Here is an 18814-nt window from a genome sequence, read left to right as displayed (position 1 = left end):
TATATATATCTTGTGTGTGTGTGTGTGTGTGTGTGTGTGTGTGTGTGTATCTTTTCACATATTTATCTATTAGAATGTGAGTTCATTGAAGTCACATACTTTGTTTTTATGTTTCTTTGTATTTACAGAATTTAGGATAGTGTCTGGACCTTAACTTTTTTGTTGACTCTTTTCAGTCATGTGTCTGACTCTTCATGACCCCATTTTGGGATTTTCTCAATCAAGATACTGGAGTGGTCTATCATTAAGTCATTAAACTGAAGTCCTTAGACCTCAGTTTGCTTGTTTATTAGGTTAGGATCTTGAACCTAGGGGACTTCTTAAGTCTCCTTCCAACCCTGAATTTGTGATTCAGTGAATTTTTATAAGCTAAATGAAAAAGTTCTAAGTAGTTACTCTGTCTTTAATTGTTTAAATTCTTTTTTAAGTAAAATTAGAGGTGAAAGAAAACATTCCTTATTTAAAAGTTCCTTCTTTCAGGAGGAATTGCCCTATAATATGGCAGCAATAGCTAACCAGGGGAGCAGTTAAAATAAATCTTATTCCTGGAATCATCTTTTTAAAATGTTTTATAAACTAAAGAAGTTTTCTTATCTAAGTTGGTAGGAAAAGACATGGAATATAAAGAAAAACCTTTATAAAATCTTCCAATTTATTTTCCCCTTACTGTTTATGCTTGTTATCTCAAAAGTTTGACATTTGATTTTCATACCTTTATTATCCACTTAATAAAAATTACATGATGAATGTTATTACCTGTTTAAAATCCCCTGACTCTTCAGTACCATATTATTTAAGTGGATTAATGAAATTTTACAGGCCAATTTGTAACTCAGATTTCATTAAGGACTGCTCTAAGCCAAACCAATAAGCCTTCAGTAGTTCCACTGGTCTTAATTATAACAAAACAGTGACTATAGTTTTGAACAGAAACATTGCTTTTCCTGCACTTGTTGCTTACTATTCATTTTTCACAAGGTCTCAATTTGTATGTACTCTGAGTGGAATAGAAGAGACATGATACATTTTGGTTTTGTTGTGTTTGTTTTTTTTTTACAGGAAAGCTTATTGTCGACTTTTATCCTCCCTAGGACAACCAGGTCAAGAGGAGAGACTGAAACTGGAAAATGAGAACACTTAGTGTGTTTTATGTGATTTGCACTTGTCTTTGGGAACTTCAGCATATTGTTGCTACTTAACAATACACATTTGCACTTTTCAAACTGCCACTTTTATGAGCTGGTTAATCTTCTAATGATGTGTTAAAAATAAGAATCTATTTTCTAAGATTTTCTTCATATAACTCTGCATTTCCATAAAGCACATCTCTGAGGAAGTGGGAATTTGGTTGACTGGGTAAAACTTTAAGCTAGTGTTTTGAAGAGTTTTTAAGTAAGGGGAATGATAGAGAACCATTTTCTAATAGAGATTATTTTGTATTTCTGCTGAAATTATAGGTATATTGCTATGTGGAAGCCAGTCAAATAACATGAATTTATTAAATTCTTGCTGTATTGCCAGATGCTGGGGTAGGTGATCATTTTGAGACTGTAGAATATTTCCCACAAAAATAATTCAAAGCTTGAGGGTGATTTTTCTTGGAGGTCTTTTGTAATTTGTGTTTAAGAATGCTAAATATTAAGAAATTCCAGGCTACCTTGCCCTGCCTTTCAACTCCAGCAGTCAAGGTCTTTTTCTCTCCTTTCAAAGTTGTCAAGTACAACTAATTTTCAGCTAGAAAGAAAAGATAGCTGTCTAAAATTAAATGAATAAGTAATCCTTATTTGTTAAGATAAAATCTTTTTGCCTTTCATTTCAGCCTCCATCCCTCTAAATTCCAAAGCCCAGTCCCTTTTATTGGTCATAAGCAACCAATCAACATACATTAAGTTCTCAATGTGTCCAGCAACCAGGCTACAGCTTTGGAGGAAGGGTAGAAACTCGGACTAGGGCCAATCCATAATCTGAATACTCAGACCTGAATAATAAAGATTTGCCTGCAGCATGTTTGAGAAAATCCAGTTATTTTAAGGGCATAGGAAGGGATTTGAGAAAATTGTCTCTGGGGTCAAGAGACACCTAAAGAAGCTCATACAAGTCTTCAAGGACTTTATTTGTTCCCTCAGCAAGGGAACAAATAGTGTTACTGTATTCTCACAGTATGTCAACATTTCCCCTTTTATTTATGTAATCCCAGCTTATATAATCAGCTCTGTGGAGATTTTGATTATTGATAATTTATTTAAAAAAATGGAATAGGATCATGATGGCAGTTGGGACAGTGGGATAAGAATTTACTATCATGACTGAAGGACTGTGTGAGAAAGGAGAAGATAAAGAGAATTTTATTTTTCCTGAGGAGACTTAGACAGGTAATTATTGTCTTCTGAGAGTACAATTAAATGAATTGTCAATTTTTGGAAGAGTCCATGAGATAGATTTTGAGAGATCTGAGTTTAACATTTATTCCATGGAAGAGATAAGATATTCTGAAACTAATTCCTGGGAGAGTTAAACTGCCGTCTTGAGAAAGCTGAATCATTGGACCAAAGAGTCAACAGTAGGAGCCAGTGGTTGAGTTGCTTTGGGTTTTGACCATTTTTAAATTCATTGCTAAAACATTCATTTGCATTTTTATATTATGGATTACTGTTAATAAAGTGTATTTAGCTAGTAGTCATTGTTCATTTAAGTCTATGAGATTAGGGTTTGAGCCCAGAGAGAGTATTTATGGGAATTTATATATCTCCTTACTTAGAGACAGACAGACAGACAGACAGACACACACACACACACACACACACACACACACACCCCACACTGGGGGCTCAGAGCTACATAATTAATGAAATATTTCTATCAGAATGTACCTTGTTTGCCTTTGAACTGGACATAAGAGAATTAATTCACTAACAAATAAAATACTAGGCTGAAATGTGGATTTATGTTTTTTCCTGAGCTATTGAGAAGGTTTAGCTCTTACAACAGAAATCTTTTTCTGTAGGGTTACCACAGGTTGGTTTAGCAAAACTTAGTCACATGAATGGTCTTATTCCTTTTACATCTGGGGTGTAACATGATGCCTGTGTAATGATCCTCATTACACATAGGGTAACATGCAATGTATATTAATAACAAGAATAATAATAGCTAGCATTACTAAAATGCATAATTTTATTTTATTTGAAATTTAAATGTTCTGGTGAAATAAGTGTTATTATTATCCACATTTTACTAATACAGAAACCAAGGTTGAGAGCAGTTAAGGGATTTGGTCATTGTCACACAGCTAGTAAATGTCTGGGGGAGAATTTGAATTTAGATCTAATTGCCTCCATAAAATGCATTTTACATTACTACATATTCATCTAATCAGCTGTTGATCTGGATTGAATGATCCTCTTTGTTTTCATTTTTTTGTCATAGACCATATTTGGTAATTCCATAGAAACTTAATGTGTTTATTCCCAGAATCTGTAGTTTTATCATGAGTCTAGTACTTTATACCAAGGAAAGTATTTAAATCTGTAAATTATGATTTGAGATTCTTAGACTAAACATTCTAAACAAGTTATAGGACAACAAATCAGTTTATGGGATTTTTCCTGTGTGGAGAAAGGAACCCAATATTTTAGAATATTAAGGGAGTATATTGTTTGAAATACTGTACCTTGGACCCTTGTTCACATGTACACATACACACATACACACACAACACACACAAACACTCCCTTTTGTGGTTCACCAATTCCAAAGAGCATCTCTTCTGTTTTTTGCTGCTGTCATTACTTCAGCTAATGTAATTTAATGTAATTAAATGTAATGTAAATTAAGCTAAGTAATTTAATAGGTTAGTGTGTGCAACCTTTTTTTCCATTATAAATATGACTTGTTGAACCTTGGTTGTATTGTCTACTGAGTTTCAGCACCTGAAAGGATTTCAGGTCATTTGAATTAAAAGATTTACCAAAATGTCATCTTTGATTTGAGGGCCTTTTATGGAAAAGTAGCACCATATCTTTGAGAGTTATAAAGAGTTATTATTGAATCTATTTATTTTGTGTGTTTTAGTCTTTTTCTTTGCTTTTACATGGATATGTGTGTGAATATATGTGTAAAGGTATTCTTGAAATATACCACTATTATGATAATCAGATCTTTGAGCTTCCTTTTTTGAATCTGTCTCCTTTCATTGAAACCACAACCCCTCTCTGGGACGATAGGTCTTGAGTAGCTGTGGCTGCATAGCTGTATGTGGCTATCTTTCTGGCAATAAACCTTTCCACATATAGTTAGGTCAGTCTTCAGAGAGGGAGCACAGAACATCTAACTAGACCACATTTAAAAGGACTTTATTTTGCAGGTGAGATCTACAAGAACTTGTGCCTCCACCTTATCTTTTGGAATCAGAAGGTTATATCCACACCATGATGAAATATTAAAATATCTTTTTATATTAAAACCATAGAGATATGTGTGTGTGTACATTATAGTAAATGCTATAGCAAGGAAAATTATTATCACATTGAATCACTTCCACTACCTTTTCAAATGTGATCAGGCTTACCCTACCCTTCATCTTGAAAAAATTTTCATTTTATCCCAGCTATGTTTTACCAGGATCATAGAATTTGAAATTTAACAGAGACCTAAATATCCATCTAGTCCAGTCCATATACCTAAGGAATCCTCACTGTTTCCTACCTAATAAATAATTGCTGGTGGAGCCAAGATGGTGGCAGGAGAACAGCCTCTCTGGCTCTCTCTAAATTATTTCAAAAACCTTAAAATTATGACTCTTTACTAGATTTTCATGAGACAGAAACCACAGAAAGGTCCAGTCAGGCAACTCTCCAGGCCAAGGTAACCAGGAAATCCTGGGAAGGCTCTGTTCCATGGGGTTGGAGGGGTGGCAGCATGCCTAAGTAAAGGAGCTTCAGCCTTCCCAGAACAGCCCCAGGGCTTCTGGCAGCAGAAGCAGTTTCCTGACTTGCCACCCCAGGGAGCACCAAGCAGAACTTGGAAGGTCAGCAGGGAGACCTCTGCCAGAGTGAGCACAAAGCCCAGGCCAGCATGGCCGTGGTCCTCAGCATAGCTCAGATCCCAGGAAACAGAAGCAGACCTGGAGCTGCTCAGCAACAGCCACCAGCAGCTGCTCCCTGAGTGCTCAGCCCATGGAAAGTAAGGGAGTGGAGGGAGACTGCCAAGGTCTATCCTCTGTCCCTGAGACAGGACTCTGGGGCTTTGACCACATTCAGGCCCTGGTTGCAGTGTGGGACTCCAGAGGGGTGTGCTTGTGGCCATTCAGCAGACCAGGAGAGCAGTCAGAGCCTCACATACTGAGGTCCTTGCAGGGGTGTCCCAATAATACTCAAAAGCTCAGGAAGCACCCCAAAACCAGGCACAGGCTAAATAAACAAAAAAAGGAACCTGACCATAGATTACTTTGGTCCCATGGAGGATCAAAATGCACACTCAGAAGATGAGAAAGTCCAAGCTTCAGCATCTGAAGACTCCAAGAAATATAGAAGTTGGGCTCAGGCTATGACAGCTCAAAAAAGATTTTGAAAATCAAGGAAGGTAGAAGAAAAATTGGGAAAAGAAATGAGGGAGATGCAGGAAAAACATGAAAACCAAGTCAGCAGCTTAGTCAAGGAGATCCAAAAAAAGCTGAAGAAAACATTAAAAACCAGTTTAGGTCAAATGGATAAAACAGTTCAAAAAGTTATTGAGAAGAATGCTTTTAAAAGCAAAATTGGCCAGATGGAAAAAGAGATAAGAAAACTCTCTGAGGAGAACAAATCCTTCAGATGTAGAATGGAGCTAAAAGAAGCTGATGACTTTGTGAGAAATCAAGATACAATAACACCAAAAGGATGAAAAAATAGAAGAAAATATGAAATATCTCTTTGAAAAAAAAAAAACAACTGATCTGAAGACAGACCCAGGAAAGATAATTTAAAAATTATTGGGCTGTCTAAAAGTCATCAGGAAAAGAGCCTTGACTTCATTTTAAAAGAATTTCTACAGGAAAGTTGTCCTGATATTCTAGAAGCAGAGGGCAAAATAGAAATTGAGAGAATCCACTGATCTCCAGAAAGAGATCCCAAAAAATATTCCTCAGGAATATTATGGCCAAGTTCCAGAACTCTCAAGTCAGAGTAAATATTACAAGGAGCCAGACAGACACAATTCAAATATGGGGCTGCAGTCAGGATCATACAGGACTTAGCAGCAACTGCATTAATGGCTCATAGGGTTTGGAATATGATATTCCAGAAGGCAAAAGAGCTTGGAATGCATCCGAGAATCAACTACCCCACAAAACTGAACATCCTCTTCCAGGGGAAAAGATGGACTTTCAGTGAAACGGGAATTTCAAATTTTCCAGTTGAAATGACCAAAGCTGAACAGAAAGTCAGTTGAAGCATAGAGAGGGTAAATTATGAGGGACTTGATGAAATGTGAGTGTTCCTGCATGGAAAGATGATACTGAGTATTAACTCATGAACCTTCTCATTTAATAGAGCAGATAGAAGGCACTTTTATAGATGAGGCACAGGAGAGAGCTGAATTTGAACATATATTGTAAAAATGGAGTCAATGGGTGAAAGGGAAATGTACTGGGAGAAAGAGAAAGGAGAGGTGGAATAGGCTAAGTTATTTCATGTAGCTTTTGCAATGGTATGGTGAGGGGAAAGGCGAGGGGGAATGAGGGAGCCTCATTCTCATCAGAAATGGCTTAGACAGGAAACAGCATGCTTATTCAATATGGTATAGAAATCTAGAAGAAAAAGGAGAGACAGGGAACAGAGGGATGTGGGTGAGAAAGGAGAGGATAGTCAGATACAACACATTTTCTTTTTTCCTTTTTTTCAAGGTGCTGGGATTGGGTGGCCTGTCCATGACCATGGGACTGAGTGGTTGCTGGATCTCTGGGGTGGGGTGTAGGTTTTGGGCCTCTTGGCCCCAGGGCGGGTGCTCTGTCTGCTGCACTACTCAGCTGCCCTACAGCACATTTTTGAAGAGGGACAGAGTGGAAGGAGAGAGAAAATATAATAAATGGTAATGGGGAGGAATGTATGGAGAGAATTACAGTCGGCAGCAACTGGAAAAATATGGAAGTAACTTATATGATGGACTTTTGATAAAGATTGTTATCCACCCCAGAGACAACTGATGGTATCAAAACATAGACTGAAACTTTTTTTTTTCTTTCAATTTTATTTCTCATGAAGTTTTATATTTTTTGTGGGGAGTAGTATGTTTACTCTTTGTAGGGTTTTTTTTTTTTTTGCAAGGCAATGGGGTTAAGTGGCTTGCCCAAGGCCACACAGCTAGGTAATTATTAAGTGTCTGAGGCTGGATTTGAACCCAGGTACTCCTGACTCCAGGGCTGGTGCTCTATCCACTGTGCCACCTAGCCACCCCTATTATGTTTACTCTGAAGAATATTTTAGTAATGTGTAAATAAATTAAAGAAAATAATAAAAACAAAAAAAAAATAAAGCAATTGCTCACTCCTAGGAGTGAGTACCTCATAAGGCAGCCACTTTTGGATGGCTCCAGTGTTGGGAAGTTTTTCTAGACATCAGTTAGCCTAATTGGCATCTTTGCAACTTGCATCCATTTCCTGATTCTGGTGATAGTCCTTCCAAATTGACAACCCTTCAAATCCTTGGTGACAGCTGTTGTATCCCCCAAGTCTTTTCCAGGTTGAACATGCCCATTTCCTTCAACTGATTCTCAGTAAGTCAACAAATATTGTTAAATTTCTACTTTGAGGGGATAAATTGGGCATAATCTCATTGAGAAGACACTAAGATTAAGGAAGACTGGGATAGGCTTCTGTTTTGTTGTTGTTTTGTTTTGGTTTTTTTTTAGATTTTGCAAGGCAATGGGGTTAAATGGCTTGCCCAAGGCCACATGACTAGGTAATTAAGTGTCTGAGACCGGATTTGAACCCAGGTACTCCTGACTCCAAGTCCAGTGCTCTATCCACTGCACCACCTAGCCACCCCCGATAGGCTTCTTTTAGTAGGTGGAACTTCAAGTGAGATTTGAAGGGAGCTAAGAGTCAGAGGGGCAGAGTTGTAGACATGGAGGGGACAGCCAGTGAAAATGCACAATGGCTGTAGCTGAGTCGTGTGCAATGATTAGAAAGAAGCCAACATCCCCGAAGTGAAGACTATGGAGTAATGGTGGCGTAGAGTTTAAGAGGTTTAGAAAGGTAGGAAGGAACCAGATTATAAAGTGTTGTCAAAGTCAGAGATTTCTATATTTGATCCTAGAAGCAATATGGAGCTGATCAAATGTGGGGACAGAGAAGGTGGTGATGTGGTCAGATTTACAGTTAATCTAGAAAAAATAATTTGAAAGCTAAGTGGATAATAGACTAGAGAGGAAAGAAACTTGAGATAGGAAGTCCAACCTTTAACTGGTATGAGGTAAAGAGGAGGGGGGCCTATACAAGACATGTTACGAAAGTAGAAATGAAAGGACTTGGCAGATAATTGCATATGGAGGGTGAGAGTCAGGAATCACTGGTGACATCTAGGTTCCACACCTGAGTGACTAGGAGGTTGGTGGTACTTCTGACAGTAATTAAGAAGTTCAGAAGACTAACCATTTGAATCATAGCCATATTGCATTTATCATGTCTACATTATACTGTTTGACTTGTCCAGTAGGCCATCTGAGATGTGAGATTAGTGACAAGAGAAGTTAGCACTGAATAATTAGATTTGAGAATCATCTATGCAGAGAAGGTGGTTTAACCCACCCACCTAGTTGAAACTAGGTAAAATAGGATTAGGGACTATCAATTACAGACATGGACCTAAGGCCCTTTACTATCTTGTTTACTCTCTGGACACTATAGGTTCAGAATTAAGTACAGTTTTCTATATAAGACTGAATGAGGGCAGAGTGCAGTGGGATTATCACCTACCCATTTCTGGAAGAATTTTTTTTTCTTCCACTCCTAAAATTTAAATATCTGAAATGAAGACTTTAGCCAGTACTTCCACTATCTTTAACACTCCCTCCCAAACACTCCATAATATCATTCCACTACTGAAAACAGTCTCACAATCTCACTTTATTTACATCTTTGGCTCCTTTCTTGCCTATTACCCATTGACCAGTTATTCTGCCAATTCTTCCTTTGTAATATCTTGTTTTCATCCCTTCCTAGAAAAAGCGAGTGCTAATACCTTCCCTCTAAATATCTTTGCCTTCTAATGTATAGACTCCAGTAGCTTCCTCACTGAAAGAGCCTACTTCCAGACTTTTTTCTCCTAACTATCCTTGTTACCTGGCAAATCTTCATTCTGTTCTCTTGCCCAAAATAGTATGAGGAGAAAATATTCTAATTTTTCAGCTTAGTATTCAAAACTATATATAACCAGACTCTACCCTTTCTGCTACTATTCCCTACTCCCATCCCCATGCTCCCATCAGAGGTCTCATTATGAGAATGTCTCCTCTCCAATCATCCAAATACTTCAAGATGTAATTGTATCCTCCACCTACCCTCCTCCAAAGTCTTTTATCATTCAGTGTCTCTGGTTCTCATTTTTGCACATAATTATACACTGCCTCACATCACAAAAAGGTTTCACATTGCCTCTCTCTCCTCTCCAAGACTCACTAAATTATCTGCTCTTAGAGAACAGCCTTAGGACCTTGACATTTTAGATGCTGTCTAGTCCAACTCCCTTATTTAACACATGAAGAAACTGAGGCCTGTGCAATTTTGTGACTTTAAGCTCAGGACGTCTATCTCCAAATCCAATTTTCCTTCCCTTTTCATTTGTTTTCTCCTTCACACCAAGCACAGCTCTATATACTTAAGGTCTTCCACAGAAGCTTTAATGGAAATCCAAACATGATCTTGACAAGTTAATTAATGTAGGACTGAATTAAAACAAATTGAATTAAGATATTCATATTTTACTAGCTCAAGTCAGCCACCTCTATCTTTATTTTCTCGTGTTTATTATTTAATTACTTTGAATTTTTATGGATCTTGCCAGTTAATGCCATTTAGTAAAAATGGATTTTTTTTTTGCCTCTACAGTAGAATTGTAAATAGTCCCCATGTAATCAATTTGCTGAGTCTTTGCTCTTTCAGACATTGGACCATTTTCTATAAGATTGAAGCTGGTTAATATATCTTAGCAGTTGGTTTTGAAATGAGGGTTATATCCTCAGAATTGTGGTGGGCATTGTTAGAAGTACCAAGATGTGTAGGCCTAGAAGCTCTCAGCAAGTTATTATGTTACCTCAGATCTGGAATCCAACCCTTTATTTTGCAGATGAGGAAGCTGAGGCACAAAGACTAAGCTTGGAAAGGGTTACTCAACTAGAAAGTCTGAGGAAGGATTTGAATCCAATTCTTGACTCCACCTTATCTTTTGGAATCAGAAGGTTTTTTTATGCACCATATTATACAGTCTCTCTAAAGGATGTTAGAATAGATGATCTCTAAGATACCTTTTAGATATTCTATGATGGAGCAATTAGATTAGGACTATTCTCCATTTGGAAAGTTCAATAAAGGCTTTTATCACCAATTCAAGTCTGCTAATTAATTTCAAGTAAATTTTAAATACTGCTCAGTAATTTAAAAGCCAGAAAAAAAATGACTTCATTCTTCCTTTCTAAAATTCTAAGGTGCAGTGACTTCCATCAAAGTTAATCATTTATATTCCTTTTTCAAATCTTATAAGCTTTTGCTACCTTAAAAATGGTGGTTGGAATGAATTTCCTATCATTAGAAATCAACAAACCAACACTCCTTTTTAAAATCAGGAGAAACAGGGGTGGCTAGGTGATGCAGTGGATAAAGCACCGGCCCTGGAGTCAGGAGTACCTGGGTTCAAATCTAGTCTCAGACACTTAATAATTACCTAGCTGTGTGGCCTTGAGCAAGCCACTTAACCCCATTTGCCTTGCAAAAACCTAAAAAATAAAATAAAATTAGGAAAAACAAATATATTTGAAATTACCTTTTGAAAACTCCTATAGAAGGAGAGGGGGAATGAGTAAGCTTCATTCTCATCGGAAGTGGCTTAGAGAGGAAATAACATACACAATTGGGTACAGAAATCTATCTTACCCTAGAAGAACATTAGGAAAGGGATGAGAGAAAGAGGACAGGGATAGGTGTGGGTGATAGAAGAGAGGGAAGATGGTGGGAGAGACAACACACCTTTGAGGAGGGACAGGGTGAAAGGAGAGAGAGAGCGAATAGAACAAATGGAGGTGTGGGTGGGGGCAAAAGGATGGAAAGAAATACAGATAGCAGTAGTAAGTGGGGAAAAAAATCTTGAAGCAACTTCTCTAATGATAAAGAATGTGATCCATCCCAGAGACTGCTGATGGTATCTGGTCACAGACTGGAGTACAATTTTTCTTTTCTCACTTTATTTTTCTTGAGGTTTCCTCTAACTTTGTGGGAAGGGGGGGGGGTTATGTTTACTTTTACAAAAGACTATTATAGGAATGTGAAAATAATTAGAAAAAAATTCCCCTACTGGAAAAAGGTCAAAATAACTCAAAGGAAAAAATTAATTATAGGAATAATTAACATGTATATAGTACATATGCTAAGGTACTGTGCTAAATGCTTTATAATTATCTTATTTGATTCTTGCAACAACCTTGGGGTGTTTGTGCTATTATTATTATTCCCCTTTTACAGATGAGGAAACTGAGGCATCCAGGAGCTTAGTGACTTGCCCAGAGTTACAAAGCTAATAAGTATCTGAGGCCAGTCTTCCTGAATTTTTGACTCCAGGCCAAGGTCTTTGTCCACTGGGCCACCTAGCAGCCCCACAGAGGACTAATGTGATCCCTGAAGGAAAAAATTGGGGAAGAATCTTAAAATCATAGAATTAGAGTTGGAAAATACATTAAACCAATCCTCTCATTTTAGACATATTAAAGAGATTAATTCCCTCAGAAGGACCAAGAGACATGAAGGGACTTGGCCAGAGCCAAAGCTTGCAAGTCCAAGGTTTTCTTGACTCCCAAGTCCAAGGCTTTGTCTGGCTCTTTTAATTTTATAGCGAAAGCCACTTTTTGAGTCTCCCTTTCTGTTCACATTTGATAAGGATACATGGGAAACTAAGAATGAATGAACTTTATGGGAAGAAGGATGTGAAAAAGCAGTATATGTGAAATCTATTAAGAGGAATATGAAAATCTTTCTATACCATCTCATACCCTCTTACCAGGTAGGAATGAATTAGTTATTTAATTCTCTGTCATATTAATTCAGTGAAAAGTATACCTCTTGAACAGGATTAGAAAGAATTCAAGTACTATAGAATCTAGTCTTTTGATGCTACATAAATATACACATAAAAGTCAGATACATTATTTTTGGTATTGATAAATTCAGCTTTAAATTTCAGCTATGTAAAGATAACACAAATGCAAAGTATAAAACATGAGACAAGCACATCAGTATAATGAATGAATAGCAGAATTTTATTAGACATTCAGATTTACTCATGATTCAGTGTGTATGTTAACTAACATCTAATTAAGAAACTTCCATTAAAAAAAAAAACAAATTGATAAAAGTTGTGGCAGCCTGTGCCTCCTTGAAAAAAAAATCCTTCTTTACTAAAACAGAAGGATGGTCAACATTTAATTCACTGTTTAAACAAATTCCTCCTTGACCATTTGTTTTCCCTTGATTCATCTTTTCTTTTGGGGTAAAACTTTTTCTACTTGGGCAGGAACAAGTAAATTGGGTATATTAGAATAGAGGGCTCCCTTCTACACCATATTCCAATTTCGACCAGTTCTTTAATCTTTTCTTAATACTCCCAGCCAGAAACAGTGTCTGTTATATAGTGGGCACAGTTAAGTTCTTGAGTTAACTGTTGCTTCTAAAGAACTGTGTATGTGTGCTTTCTCTTTCCAGTTCTCATGCTGTTTTTTTTTTTTTAGCAAATCACAGTTGACTAAAATCCACCAATTCCACTTTGAATGAATTTTCTTGGATATATAATTTCCCCAAAATCTAAAACCCCAAACTTCAAGGCTAATGACAAATAGGAGCCACCCCCACCAAAAGATATCCCTGTTCAAAACCATTCTGGGGAGAATGGAGACGCAACTGGAGCAGTCAAAACCGAGTAATCCAACTGGTAACACACAGATCAGATCCTCAATTAAAAGGAGGTAAAATGAGGAACATTTTTTTCCTTAAAATGTTGTGATGGCAGCTATTCCTAATATTGTCTTTATGAATTGTGCTTTGGCAGAAGATTCTGGATGTGGCTATTTTAAACCTAAATGTATACATTGCAAATGCATATATGTAAGAAAACTTTGTCTATACAACACCTGTTACTTATAGGTTGATTCCTAGTCAGCTTTCTGTGATAAATTTTGAACCCAATACTAAATGCTGGCCCAGGCCTTATCTACAGAAATTTCAATGATCAGCTCTTCATATTGTTTAAATGATGTTTAAGGCAAAAGTAGCTTGGTAGTTGCCTAGTTATTGCAGTAGTTGAGAAATAAACACAATGAAGGAGGGAAACAGAGGGAGGAGGAAGGGATGAACAAATGGACCAACAAACAAATGAACAGATGAACAAATGAAGGAAAGAATTTTTATTCATGAAATTGAAGAAAATATTCAGAAACAGACTGTCCAGGTGCCTGAGGTCTCCAACAGAGAGGTGCATCACTGAATGCAATGACAGAGACTTTTCTGACTCTTGACCTCAAAAACATGATGCTGGATGCTGACCTGTGGGCTTCAGTTCAATTCAGATATTAAGCACAAAATTGCAAAACCAATGAGAGTGGAATTCATGTATAATGCATAAGAAGTTATAGGCTTCCTTTTACATAATTTAATCCCTAGGATTTTGCAAATTTTATAATTTCCTTTTATTTTGAATGCAAAAAAGTAGAAGCTATGCAGATGAAAAAGTTTAAGATTAATAATGTCATCCAAAGGAAAATATATGGAAAATACCTATCTATCTCTATAGAGATAGCTATATGTTTCAGAGCAATCATTTGGTCACATAACCCAAATTTGCTGTTTCAAAGATTGTTTCCAAATAGTTCATCGTCTATTTGGGGTGAAGGAACATTATGAATTTCAGGAATTTTTAGATATAAAACGTAGAAAGTGAATAGACTTTGTAATCTTGTTTAGCCAAAGAAAAAGTCTATCATGGAAGAAAAACTTTAAATAAATACCTATGGAGACTTGAATATGAACCAAGTTTAAATCCTTGAACTGACATTACATAGCTCAACAGTTTTTTGTTTGCTTGCTTTGGTGATACAAGAGGATCCTTGTCTGTCATTATATGTATTTGTCCATTTTCCTAGGCTGGTTTGCCTTTGCAATGCAAGCTTGTCTCCCCACCTCCTATGGCCCTGGATCATTTGAAACAATGTCAGTAAATGCCAATTGATATTCATGTTTTCCCTCCAGTAAATCTGCTGGGGCTTGGGCCTGAGCTGGGAGGGAAGGGGACATATAGCAAAGTCTTACTTCGCTAGATTCTTGGGATCATGCTGTTTGATTGTTGAGATGTCCATTAATGAAGGCTCAACATTAAACTCCCCTTTGTTTTTCAAATCTTTTATTTTTATTTCATTTTGAATCTTGCTCAGATTTCCCCCGAAACATTATTCCACCTTTGGAACTCTTTGGTAACTTAACTGGGCAGGATGAAAAGTTATTGTTACCATCTAGGGCTTGGCAAAACGTCCTGGGTTTCTCTTTAAAGAGCAACTGTAAAACTAAATCATTACTCTCACCCTTGTTCTCATATTAGACAGAACTTCTTGAAAAAAGGGACTTTTTTTTTTGCCCATATTTGTAGTCTCAGTGCTTATCAAAGTGCCCTTAATAAGGCCTTTTGACTTGATTGGTTTTTTTCTAAAATAGTGTCTTTTTTCCCTACTTCCCCCAAAATAACAAAATATTAGTGGATCACTTACTATATGATGTCTTTTAAAAGATTAGTATCTTAAAACTTTTTTTTGTTTTAAAATTCTTTTCTTTTGGTGTTTTTTTAGGAAGCAGACAGCCCTTAGTAATTGCTGTTATTGAGGATTTGATTCATTATGTATATGACTTCTTTAACTCAAGTGTGCAGGAAATAGTGATAGGAATAAAATGTCAATGTCCTATTAAATTAAGTCTTGGATCAGTGGGCAATTAAAATATATAGGGGAAAATGGGTCATTGTAAAATCTTAACTGGATAAAGGCAAATTAGCTCATAGTTAGATCAAACTAACTCTCCCTTTTCCTACTGGATTTACACCTCAAATGTGGTATTTGAATAGTAGGGTTTGTGGGAGTGGGAAGGCAGTGTCTTATTTTTTTTTTAAATAAAGGATACAAATCTGGTGTGAAAAGAGATTTCCAATTCATTATTAAAACTACTACTAATAAAATATGGATGGAGAGGGTGGAGAAGAATCCCCTAAGTGTTCAAGATTGACATAACCTTTAATAAAGTAAGAAAACTTTTAAATTGTTAGAACTGCCTTTTCTAGGTTCAAATTTATGTCAAAGCACTTTATGGTATGTAATTAGTGCAAACCAATTTTTTTTAAGATTTTAAATGTCATCTTTCTCTAAACAGAGTTTGAATGAGAGATGCTTCCTACTTATTACTTGAGGCAAGGATTTGTACAAGGTTAGTGATAGATGGAGTGAGTAAACTCTCTTCATCCTAATTCATTTTGGGAATTGCTTACATTTCCCTACATATTTTTTACACTTTCCAAGTTGGATCTGGTTATTTTTAAACATAAAAAGAATCTGTACTACCTATGCTCAGTTACCTGATTTGGAAGACAGTAGTAGTAATAATATTTTGTAATTAAAGAAAATACATATTTTCTACCCTTAAGAGGTCAAAATACTTCACACTGCTTGTATCCTCTTCAAAACATCCCTTTGGGATGGAAAGAGAAGATAATTACCCTGCTTTAACAATGAGGAAACTGAAAATTTGAGAAAGGTTATGCTTGTTGCCCAAGGTCACAGAATGAGTAAAACAGGGTAAGAATTCAGAGTTTTCTTCCAGCCTTCTTCCATTCTATTATTCTTGGATTACCTTGAATAAAATATGACATTTAAAAATTTATCATAGAGTAATACAGAGCCTCTACTGAATGGGGATAAGAAATAGGTTTTGGGTGGGGTTTTTTAAGTGGTAAAAAGTCTAATACTGGAGATTCATTATTTTGTTGAATCAGTGATGCCAATAACAAGTAATAAATTTGCACAGCTAACATAGAATGGTATAATCCTGGACAACACTAGCTGGGAAGGACACGTTGAGAATGTATTTGAGACACATGGAGCCACATACAGGCGAGTAACAGGTTGTCACTGAGCTACACCATGATTTAAAAAGAAATCCATGTCCCATATGGTATGCTGACATGTGATAAAAGAGAGAAAGTTGACAGGAGTTTTTCAATAATGTATTTTAGAAAATGATTTTTTTAAACTAATATGTATCTGAATTTAAGACAGATGTGTAAAAGAAGACAAGGAAGCACTGAGCACTGATCCTCCCCATCTCAATGTCCACAGACAACCCTACAGTCAAGCATCAGTGACTTGTGTTCCTTCCTCCTGCTCTCGCCTTGTGTCAACCCGCACATATGGGATGCTCAGACATTGCCAATCCGGTGGTGAGGCACTTGCAGGGTTTGGAGGTTAGGACATGTGAAATATGGAGCTGGAAGGAAGCATGCCGCGATTCCATTGGAAGCAAAAGGAAGCGTAGGTCCATAGAACACCTCTTCTTTGCCTTCTCTGCTAACATCCAAAACCTGCCGAGAGAAAAGCTCTTGAATACTCGGAAAATAAATCATACTTGCCAAAATTTACAGATGGTAATAGGGGAGTAAATCTTACATGGTAGGAACCTGGTTCCTCCCTTGGGGGTGAGGTGTGATATCTGATTCTTCAAAGTTCTGACCAACCAGTATTTGTAGACACTATATTGTATTTCATATTGTGATGACAAAAATACACAAAGAAAGTGGAAAGAAAATTGGACATTCAAAAGACTACTGGTGCCTTAGGCTCTACCCCTTCCTTATTAATGTATGAAACACTCTGACCTCTCTGCACTTTTCTTTCCATGATGATGATGATCTGATATGTATGTAGTGCTTCAAGGCTTTTAAGATACTTAATGAACACTTTCTTAATTGAACTTCACTAAAAACCTTTATGGTAGGTGCTATAGGTATTATCTATGTTATACAGAGAAGGAAACTGCCTAGAGTTCCTTGGGAGCATCAGCACCACTGATGCCTGCACCATGTATACAAGCATTACTATAAGTGGTGGGCTGGTATTTTATTGAATTGTGTGATAGAATACCTGTCTCTCCAATCTAATATATCTTAAGGAATTGCCTGCAGCTCAGAGGAGTTAAATATTTTTGCCCATGGTCATGAAACTAGTGTTAAAAAAGATATTTGAACCCAGAGTTTCTAGACTCCATATGTAGCAATCTATTGACTATATGTTTGTGTGTATGAATATATACAAATTTATAGTGTGTGTATGTGGAAAAACTTACCAACCATGTTGCCCACACATATGCAAGAAAATTAGTTACATATGTAGTATATTTTTATTCATGATAACACTGGAATAAAATGATACTAAATAAAAGTTTTGCTCTTCCTGACTATCCTCCAACAAAAAGTGATTTACAGTTTAATTCAGCAAACACATCTCAAAATAAAGAGTATATCTTTTCACTATTCTCTTAATTGTAGTCACTAAGACATGAACTGACTGTCTTGGTCTGTGAAAAGTTCATAGGTAAATAAATGCAGAGATGACTTTTTTTCCAAGGCAGGGAGACAAAAACAGGCTTGATGCTACAGTTAGGTTAGGAATGTTCATTAAGTAAAACCTACTGGATTGGTTGGGGTGGGACCAGGGGCATTTTAAGAACTCTTCTCTGACACAAACCTGCTTTGGAGAATATTTGTAAGAAAGGAACTAAAAATACACAGAATTAAAGCATTCAACTCCTCAATAACTTATGGCACCTATATGCTACATTGCTGGCAAAAGTTACTCAACACTAATGAGGCTCTGTGGCCTCATCAAAACCAGGAGTCACAAAGTTGTAAATACCCCTGCACAGCTTCCCTGCCCTAAAGAGCTTCAAGGAGGGCACAGTAAACAAAGGGAAGAGAAGAAATGCTATGGGGTCCTTAGCAGCATACCCCAAAGCACAGACTTGGGGAAGGGTGGGCAGCAGCAGACCCCCAGAGTCGACTTCTGTATCACCCTCGGGGCCAAACAACTAAAACTCATCGACGTGGCTGTTGACCAAAGACGTAGGCTGTAGGATCTACAGGTTAGGGATTGTTCAGCCACACACAAACAGGTGTAATCCCCATGAAGAGCAGTCTTTAAGGTCTCAGGACAATGTGCTTTGTTTATTGCTGGGGTCATCCTAGTTGTAAAGTGTAAGTCTATACATTATAGAATAAGTTGCACAGATAACAACTGGTCAAAGGGACACCAGCAAAGAATCCACTCAGACTCTTCATGCTACTTATAGAGTAGAGGACTTTCCTGACTTTATTTGATTTCATTAACCGGAGAAAGGTATTCCATGAAGGGTAGAATTCTATCAGGAAAATTAAATTAAAAAAAATTCATAGTTATTCACATTTGTTTGACCCCCTCCCTTAATATATATTAAACTGGATGAATAGCTTAGAACTCTGTATGACAGAAAGGAATCAGTCAATCAATAAACATT

At 36.8% G+C, this 18814-nt stretch overlaps 2 protein-coding genes across 15 annotated transcripts in view; one reads left to right on the top strand and one right to left on the bottom strand.

Moving 5' to 3' along the window:
- MMS22L (MMS22 like, DNA repair protein) overlaps window positions 1-4151 on the top strand; it is a 140480-nt gene extending 136329 nt beyond the window's left edge. For 3 of the 4 annotated variants that reach the window (XM_074187211.1, XM_074187213.1, XM_074187214.1), the window contains one exon: window positions 1060-4151. In XM_074187211.1, coding sequence (XP_074043312.1) covers window positions 1060-1141 — 82 coding nt within the window. In that variant the 3' untranslated portion in view covers window positions 1142-4151. The remainder of the gene's footprint in view (window positions 1-1059) is intronic. The other variant, XM_074187212.1, reaches the window with a different exon arrangement.
- An 8374-nt stretch (window positions 4152-12525) lies between these two features.
- Window positions 12526-18814, bottom strand: part of KLHL32 (kelch like family member 32) — a 307584-nt gene continuing 301295 nt past the window's right edge. For all 11 annotated transcript variants that reach the window (XM_074187197.1, XM_074187199.1, XM_074187198.1 and 8 more), the window contains one exon: window positions 12526-16847. In XM_074187197.1, coding sequence (XP_074043298.1) covers window positions 16686-16847 — 162 coding nt within the window. In that variant the 3' untranslated portion in view covers window positions 12526-16685. The remainder of the gene's footprint in view (window positions 16848-18814) is intronic.

This window comes from Macrotis lagotis, chromosome 5 (genome assembly GCF_037893015.1).
Source record: "Macrotis lagotis isolate mMagLag1 chromosome 5, bilby.v1.9.chrom.fasta, whole genome shotgun sequence".
In the NCBI taxonomy this organism is placed as follows: domain Eukaryota; kingdom Metazoa; phylum Chordata; class Mammalia; order Peramelemorphia; family Peramelidae; genus Macrotis; species Macrotis lagotis.
This window is presented reverse-complemented; position numbering and strand designations above follow the sequence as displayed.